At 38.9% G+C, this 8,921-nt stretch overlaps 2 protein-coding genes across 8 annotated transcripts in view; one reads left to right on the top strand and one right to left on the bottom strand.

Annotated features, from left to right (window-relative positions):
• NUMB (NUMB endocytic adaptor protein) overlaps positions 1 to 8,921 on the top strand; it is a 42,346-nt gene that overhangs the window by 24,830 nt on the left and 8,595 nt on the right. For all 7 annotated transcript variants that reach the window (XM_085299844.1, XM_085299843.1, XM_085299842.1 and 4 more), the window contains 3 exons: positions 4,004 to 4,078; positions 6,014 to 6,154; positions 7,995 to 8,196. In XM_085299844.1, the coding sequence (XP_085155970.1) occupies positions 4,004 to 4,078; positions 6,014 to 6,154; positions 7,995 to 8,196 (418 nt within the window). The remainder of the gene's footprint in view (positions 1 to 4,003; positions 4,079 to 6,013; positions 6,155 to 7,994; positions 8,197 to 8,921) is intronic.
• The window catches only part of PAPLN (papilin, proteoglycan like sulfated glycoprotein), a 61,938-nt gene continuing 60,402 nt past the window's right edge, over positions 7,386 to 8,921 (bottom strand). The window contains exon 28 of the mRNA XM_085299839.1: positions 7,386 to 7,706. The gene's annotated coding sequence lies outside the window, so the exon portion shown is untranslated. The remainder of the gene's footprint in view (positions 7,707 to 8,921) is intronic.

Genomic DNA, 8,921 nt, shown 5'->3' with positions numbered 1-8,921 from the left:
TATATATATATATATATATATATATATATATTTAAGTCCAATAGTTTGCCACTGCATGTAATTTTATTTTGCCTTTTATTATAACAATTTGCCCAAAAAAGGTTTTGCTTCTACCTGAGATGATAATCCCTTTATTACAACTTGCAGCAAGCCAAATATAGGAAAACACTATTAAAAAAAAAAAAAAAAAAAGGCAAAGTTATTATGTCAGGTCTGTCTGAGGAATAGTAACAATTTTAACATTCTCCTTTTTGACTACCTCCTCTATAACTTCCCCACAGATGCCTTGCATAGGAATTAATAAAATATTCCAGTCCACAGCATAGCTTAAAATTKGCTTTTAAAGAGTTAGTCTGGGTGGGTTTGTTTCTTTCACTGTCTATCCTTCTCCCCAAAACAGGTGAATGAATGATTTGTGTCGGGAAATGTTCACATGTTTAGTCRGGTACCTGGCACTTTCTTTTCAACTTTAAATAAAAATACGTCCTTTGGTAGCYGCAGATTACATTTTGGCAGTTTAGTTTTGTATAGCCTATGAAACGTACCTAAATCAACTGCCTTTTAAGGCACCTCCTCATAATTTAAAGCTAAGGCTTTTTTGTTGTAATTAACAGTAGTACAGATGTGGTGACCTTTTGCATGTTTATTCCCACCAAGTACATGTGTTTCTCTGCATGCAATGTTTTATAGAGACTGAAATAAGAAATATTCTTTTCTTATGCTTCAGGCTTACAGCTGTTTTTAATTCCCAGGATAGAATAAAATAGGTAGATATTGAGAAACTTGCAATCACCAGAAAGAGCAGAAACAATTGAAAAGTGTTTCAAACATGCATTACGTTACTTCTGTTTTGGTATCCTTAAAGCTTTATTTTCCACCTTACGATACCGCTGCTGGGAGCTCCACACCCATTCCTTCTACTAGGTAAACAGTCACGAGCAGCAGTGCTGTTTAGGACGTGCGTTTTGCCTTTCGTCTGCTGCGTTTCCCTGTCGGCACCCCGAGCTGGGGCTCRGTTTTTTCTCCTGCCTGGAGGCCTCCAGGTCCTGCTTCATTTTCAGGCCCTGCCTGCTGCTAGCGAGATGCTCATGATCGATGTCTAATYGAGTGTCCTGGTAGCAAAATTTGAGGTGATTTTGATCCAATGGGTACTGCTTATTTGCTTTAAATACTTTTGTTTCTAGTCACCTGCACACTTCAGTGCTGATTACTGGAGTCTGGCACAACTTTGTCATTATGCAATAAATAGAATAAATCTTCTCTGTCCTGCACTGGAGTTCACTTCCCAGGCAGTATCTTGCATCCAGGCTGATCTTTGTCCCGTGTGTGGTCAGGAGTGGAAACACTCGTATCCGCTTCTAATCATGATACACTTGGCAATACCCCACCTATAGTAGAGGAGCACTTTGATTTCCAGAACTGATAAAAACCAATTCTGTGAAGCGTGTTCCTGTATACATCGAGAGCTGGCATGGATAAACTAGGATTCAGTAGATAGAAAAATCRTATTTCCCCTAGGAGTGATAGCTGTGGATTTGGAAGTACTGACTGTGAGGACGTCGTTATCAGCTCCAAGCTCCACCATAAATCTAGAAGATGGGATTGGGACAGAGAGGTGGTTTTTGTTTTTCTCTTGGTGTAGAAAACCTAAGAGTGGTACTCTTGCAGTAGGAACCTTATGTTTCTAGTGTGAGAGAAGGGCTTAGATGACCCTCTGGCCTTTTCACCTTACTCTGAAAAATTTGAAATATAGTTGCATGTCTTAGCTTTCCTAAATCCTCATGTAGTAAAATAGCAGATGAGGATTAGGTCTGTTGAAGTTCTGTGCTGACTTAGGAAGTATCCAGCTGAGTTTAACTCAGCCAGTTTAATATAAACTTCAGGAACTGTTTGCTACTTCAGTCTTCAGAAACAAGGTTTTACTGTTTGCTGGGAAGACATGTTTCTCTGTTTTCTCTGTTTGTTTCTAATGACGGTAATGTAAACCAAACAGTTCCCCCCAGGCCTCATCCTCTCTTGATTTTTTTCATATTTGCTTGAAATAAAGGTGTTAAGACTAATGAAGACTAATGGTTTATAAGAAACTGGTATTCCTCTTTAAAACAATTCAAGGAGACAAATCTTTACAAACCATCTGTTGCTRGGAATAGTAGGGAGTTTGAAGCTCTGAAAGCTAGAGGAGCACTGAGAGCGTAGACCTGTGTTCTGTGGACATTGGTGTGTACTGCCTTTTAAGACCAAAAAATAGAAGTCACTTTTAATTGATGCAGTAATTTTAGTAGATATAATGGCAACTTTAAGCACATCTTCCTTTGTGAGTAATACTCATTTCATTAAGCCAGCCTTCCAGTGTCTGTCATTTTTACTTTAAACCTTCTCTGGGATATTCAGCAGTTGAACGTTTKGAAACTTGCTCCTGCAAGCACTTCTCTGTAGCTTGCTGTCATGCTGTGCTTATTTTCTCTCTCTTAATCACTCTTCTGTACAACTCAGTGCCAATCTCCATTCTCACCAGACTTTCTGTAAATGCTTTGGTTGTCATTGCTGCCTCAGAAATTGGGACAGATAGTTTTCCTTCCTCCTTCCCTCCTCCAAATCAAACGAAAGTCCTGCCAGGCTGGTTTTCTTCACACTTTCTGCTTACTCTGATAATGAAACCAATGTGATATAAGAGGAAACTTACCACTCTAAGATAGAAAAAAATATTTCATCCTTACAGTGTTGAAATTGGTGGTGTGAACTTGGAACAGGCAGTAGCTTATGTCAGAATGTGTCCTTGCTCCATTACTTGCTATATGAATATAAACTACAGACATCTGCAATGAGCTAATAAAAAAATTGGCGATTCTTGCACAAAACCACTAACTCTTACTCCCCTTTTTTATTTGCTGCTCTGTTCCCTCCCTGCAGTGGTCCACGGCAGATGTCATTAGCAGCCACAGACGATGTTGACCTAATGCATCAAAAAAAGGTTGGGGGGAGAATGGTTTATCATCTGCCTCAAAGGTGAAAGAGCAGAGCATGGGAGTTGTTAATCACAGCAATGTATTAGAAAATAGTGAGGTTTTTCTTTATAGTAGTAGTCTTCTGTAACAAGCAGTAAAATCATGCTGACATGTCATGCCTCTTTTCTGCTCAATGAATTTGTTTCAAAAGAATGTTGTCCCACATGTTTATACTGTGTTTTGCAACTTTCCCTTAAACAGTAAACAGTCTAGAAAAGAATCTGCAGTTTAAATGGCTCTTGAAGCCTTTCACTGTTTCTCACTTTTACTCTTAGCCTCAGCTTGTGGCAGCTGAAAGTTCCCACAGTCTGAGCTTGGAAAATAGCCAGAATGTTTCTCTGCTGCTTCGGTCTGCTGCACACAACTGGTTTTTAAAGCTACACATCAAATGGTTAATAAACCATAATTTTCCATCTCTTTTGAAAGTGTCACGTTCAGCTCTTAGTAAATTTGAGAACCATGTTTGGATGATTGATCTTAGCATTACTTTCATAACACAATAACTGATGATTTTTGGGTGCTTTTAACACTGGTTTAAGGTGATGCCAAGATTCTGCCATGCAGCTATTGGGGCAGAGGGTAGGGCTGGTGGAAATACCAGGTAAGAATTTTCCATGCTTGAACTTGTGCTAAAGAAGCTACCTGTGGTGTAACTCCTTATGAATTAGTGTTATCTGACTCTTTATTCAGTGGAATTCTTCACCCACTTGGTCAGTCTTGAATTCTTTACTTTAAATGAATGTTTACCCTGTTTTTGGCTCCACCTGTTCTGTGCCCTCTCCCCATCCCCATTATGCTGTTGCTGTTTCTGAAATCCTGGCTTTGGCTTGGTTCTCTGAATGTTTTGCAACTTGAATTGAGTATCTGGCTTTGGGCACCCTACTGAACGTGGACTTCATCTGCACTTAATGTTATGGTTCTTGGAAAGGGGAAATGGGTGGCAGTCTGACACCATTGGCATAAAGCTGTTTTTTCTTTCTTTTTTTCTTTTTTGAAAGACTGGAAAGAAAGCAGTTAAAGCAGTCCTGTGGGTTTCGGCGGATGGACTCAGAGTTGTAGATGAGAAAACAAAGGTTAGATTTCCCTGGACAAAATTCTAAGTCTCTATATAATGACATATGTGCTATAACTTTAAATGACACCAGTCTTTATCTTAATGCAAATTAATGTATTTGAAAGGAAGATATAAGTATATAAAATTTTATCATTTCTTGCTCAATAAACATATGTATGCCTGATAATTTTTTTCACAGTTAATTCCACAGTACTGTCAAGCCACATTAGAGAAAGATGTGGCAGAGAGGGCAAGCTTGGAATCATGGTTTTGTTGTATCTGCCAGAAGAATTATCTTTTCTTGATGTATTCTGCTGGCATTGAACTTGCAGAGTCCCTTGATTTTGTTCTGTACCACTGTAGAAGGCTGAAAAAGTAGTACCTGAGAAAAATTGTGTTACACAACATAATTTTCATTGTACCGAAATTCTAGAAGAATGGGTTGGAATGAACAAGAACTAGCTTCCAAAAATGCAGTAAAGAGAATAAATGAAGTAGGGTTGTGCCTTCACTAAATATCTTAAATTTATCTTAAACTCTGGAGATAAGTAGTAACTGGGTATCAAGTTCTATAATTTCTAATAGAAATACCTAAACTATTGGTCTGAAGGGGAAAACTAATGTATTTATTGTATCTTTCTAGACTGTGCTTTACAATTTTTATTATGAAATATCTCAATATGTAGCACAAAGGGGTATGTGTATGAGTAATAGCAAATCATTCTTAGTTTGAACTAGATGTAGGCAAATAGAAATAATAGCTTTAGGCTTGCCTGTGTAAGCTTACTGGTATTTTAAAAGGTGACATGGCTATCAGCATTTTTTTCCCTCACTAGTCTGAAATGAATTAATTTTATATTCATGTAATGTAACACTTACTTTGTCAATATAGAAGATGATTTTTGCAAGCCAAAGCTGATGAGCAGGTAGAGATAATTCATATCCCTCTGCAGTACAATTGCTGGTCAAATACCTGCTCTTTGGATAGAGATCTCCAGGGCTGTTTTTATGGTATGTTTTATTAGCACTAAAATTACTGTCTGTTAAGAATTCGATCTCTAATGTGAATATACCGATGCAGATGRATTCAATTTAGTGATTTTTCTCTTTTTTTAAAAAAAATAAATGTATTTTTAGAAATGCTACTGCAGATATCTAATCTTGAAAATGAATTTTTATAAGCTGTGCAGTCCCTGGAGGTAATTAAAAGAAAAGGGTTAAAAAAGMGTATATAGCATTGCCTCCTGGTGGTTGAATACATAAGCACAGGTACCAGCTGCTAATCACCAAGCAGTGGAAACGATTCTGACAAAATAGCGGCTAATTTTTTGATGAAGAGAGCGTAGTTCTCAAACTGCTCTAGCGCCTGGTGAGAAACGCTGCTCCCATATTCTCCCATGGCTTCTCCCAGTCTATATGAGCAAACCAGGGGTGTCTGATACTGCCAGTTCGGTTGGTGCTTTTGCATCCAGTCCCTGCTGAGCGCATTGGTTTATCAGCTGCTGCTTTCTGGGCAGTAGCTGCTAGACCTGCTCACAATTTGCTGGCTTTTCCCATCAGTTTGAGTGCGTTGCACTTTAACCATGGTAAAGATTTTTTGATGGCTAAGCTCTCCAGAGCTGCTATGAGAAAAGGAAAAATTCCCTTTTCCGCTGGGCTAGCTCCACAGAGGAGTGATCCTAACAGTTGTTCGCATCCCTAAATTCGGAAGCGGTTGCCTTGTCACCCTTCCGCCAAAGCAGGCGGGCAGAAAATGTCATCTGTCCTTTTTTGTTTCACGCTGGGAATGGTTTCTGTTGTGAACTCATTTGACAGATAATTGTAGTCAAGCCAGGTTTTCTTCTCTTTGGTAAAACTCATCTTGCAGTTATTGCTGAAAATTACTTATTTAAGAGTATCTCCACACTTCTTCACGTTTGTTTTATTTTGGGGGGGGGAAATCTCTTTCCTCTAGGATCTTATAGTTGATCAGACAATAGAGAAGGTTTCTTTCTGCGCACCAGACAGAAACTTCGACAGAGCTTTCTCATATATCTGTCGAGATGGCACTACGAGACGCTGGATATGCCACTGCTTTATGGCCGTAAAGGACACAGTAAGTATAGTACAGTGCGTGCCCAACTCTTCCTGCTTCTAACTGGAAGTTACACTCAGAAAATTTAACTATGCAGAATACTGCAATAAGTTTTGACTTCAGCTAAAATATTACTTAGTCCTTGAAAAATATTTTACTCCTAATTCTCTATATCTGAATTATTTGCCATCCCTCTGCGATGTCACCTTGCAGAGAGAAACGGTGTGCAGCGTGCTGTGTAAAAGGAATGCAGTCAGCCTCAGCTCTCTCTAGCAGAAGGGAACTGCTCTTCTAAAAATAGACAGAAGATATTCTCATCTGAAAATGTATACAGCCAAAAACTGAAACAGCAGTGACAGTTTTTCCAGGATAAAAATCATAGTGAGTAAATAGACTTATGAATGCAGCCTCTTGTATGCAAATGTTATCATGAAGGGAGAGTCATTTGAATACTAAGGGATAGAGCTAAAATGAATTAAATTGCGATCCTATTTGCTTCTAAGCGATAAGAGAATTTTTTCCAGTAGAAGGTTTGAAAGTAGGTTACTTTCATCACTCATTTGCTGTGTAGCTTTAGGTAACTCATTCAGCTTCCTGATTTACTCTTCTGTTGTATCTTACCTGTATTATACAAAGTGCTTGAAACCTCCTAATAGTAAGTAGTACAGACAATTATTCTGAATATGCAAATTTATAGAGTAAACTCTGCAYAGCTGCATGTTCAGAGCAATTATATTTGACAATTTGTTGTTTCCCTTCAGAGAGAAATGGTGGGATTAGAACTTCCCAGTTACCAGCTATAGCAGATGAGTTGAGCCATTGGTACTAACACCACCTCTGACTCAGCTCTAGCCTCCGTATCTGCTGTGTTGCCAGACTTCCTCTGACTTGAATTTCATTTCCTTATTGCAGTTATAGGACAGCTGATCCTTTTGACCTCACTGATTAATAATAGAAGTGCCTTTTGGAAGGCTTAGAAACATTTTGTATGCAGCAATGATGAGTTACTTCTGTTCTTCTTATGACGAACCCAGCTGAACTTAAACCTGAGTCATGGGGATCCCCTGTGTCCCTTTTGTGGACTGCTGGGTCTTCTGTCTTCTAAATGGGAAGTTGGGGGTGGTCTGATGCAGACAAYGGACAGAGAAAAGAATGCAGAAGCAGCTTGATGGGGGCTTTATGACATGATATATTATATTATTTATTAATATAATAAATATATTTCTATATATGAGAAAATTCTATTGCACTTGGGGATTTTTGTTGCTAAGTAAATCAGAGTCATTCTGGGACCCATTATAAAGCCTAATTTAAGAACCTAGTAAGCATATGTTTCTCCAAAAGGTACTTTTAGTACTTGTTTGTGCTTTAGTCAGGGCCATTAGACATATGAGTAGTCATAGCTGTGCCTTAATTTTCACATACTTGCACACAACAGTAGCGTCTCCTCGAGCCCTCTGTAAACTTTCCCCATGTATGAGGATAGCTTTCATTTATCCTTCAGAACTTATACCTGTATAAAATAGCTTCACAAGAGTTCCTTTTCACGCAGATATATCCAGAGGCAAGGGACCTGTGCAGACATGTTACCACACTAGTATCTTAGTAGGAGAGAAACAGGTTATCTGACAATCTCTTTCATTTCTGGGTGGCCTTCTCAAACACTGCTTGTGCATTAGTAGCTGTGAGTCTTTATACACCAGCTTTAATTTAAGACCCATGTAATACRGCCAATTACAGTAGTTCTCTTTAATACCGTAGTTAGACTCCTCTTGTAAAGGCAAGTTATCACCTCACAGCGCTTGGAGCACACGTATGTTTCTGTTGCGGTTACTGCATGATGCAATGTTGTCTTGCGCAGGGGGAAAGGTTGAGTCATGCCGTGGGCTGTGCATTTGCAGCATGCCTGGAGCGAAAGCAGAAGCGAGAGAAGGAGTGTGGAGTGACTGCCACCTTTGATGCCAGCAGAACCACCTTCACCAGAGAGGGGTCATTCAGGGTCACTACAGCTACTGAGCAAGCAGAAAGAGAGGAAATTCTGAGGCAGATGCCGGATGCTAAAGGTACGGGGTGCAACTTGCCCAATCCTTAAGCAAGCAAAACTCAATACTGAGATGAACTGGGGCCTACTCAAGAGCTGAAGGTTAACTTCCTTGCAAAATTCCCTCTCTTTACCCTCATTATGTGCAAATCATGTTCTGAAACACTCTTGTCATTTCACAAGATGGAAAAATGCTCCCAGATCACTCCTAGGGCATTCTCCCACATCTCCTCTAGAAAAAGTGTGAGTGGCTTCATATGTGAAAGCAACTGGACAGAGTTGCTCCTGCTTTGTTTTACCAGCCTGCTTTATGGCAGAGATCATCGTAAGTGCCATACTAAATGACCTGATTAGAAAAWTTTTATGAAAATATGACAACATGAGTTTACTAGACTTGAAGTGATCCTTTGTTGAAGTCTACAGCTTATGGTAAATGAACGGAAAGTGATATACTTTTTTTCTTACCAGGAAAACAATATATTTTTATTTTGATTTTAAGGCAGATTACAAAGTTTATTTTTAGTATTATATTGCATGAGGGAAGAACAGGTCAGTCGGTGTGCTTTCCATAAAAAACAGTAAGTAATGCAGCCAGTGCACTGTGAGTTACATTCAAAAATAATTTCTGGCGGATTGAGAGGAGTTAATTCTACTTCATAACCATTTAAAATGCAGAAGTGTTCTCAAATTCGTGTGGTAGTAGCAGGACTTCTTACCCTATAGTGTTACTATAGATGGTAGAGTTTT

Source organism: Rhea americana, unplaced genomic scaffold (genome assembly GCF_003343005.1).
Source record: "Rhea americana isolate MKP2758 unplaced genomic scaffold, rheAme1 scaffold_155, whole genome shotgun sequence".
In the NCBI taxonomy this organism is placed as follows: Eukaryota; Metazoa; Chordata; class Aves; order Rheiformes; family Rheidae; genus Rhea; species Rhea americana.
The sequence above is the reverse complement of the archived record's forward strand: the minus strand, read 5'-3'. Positions and strand labels throughout refer to the sequence as shown.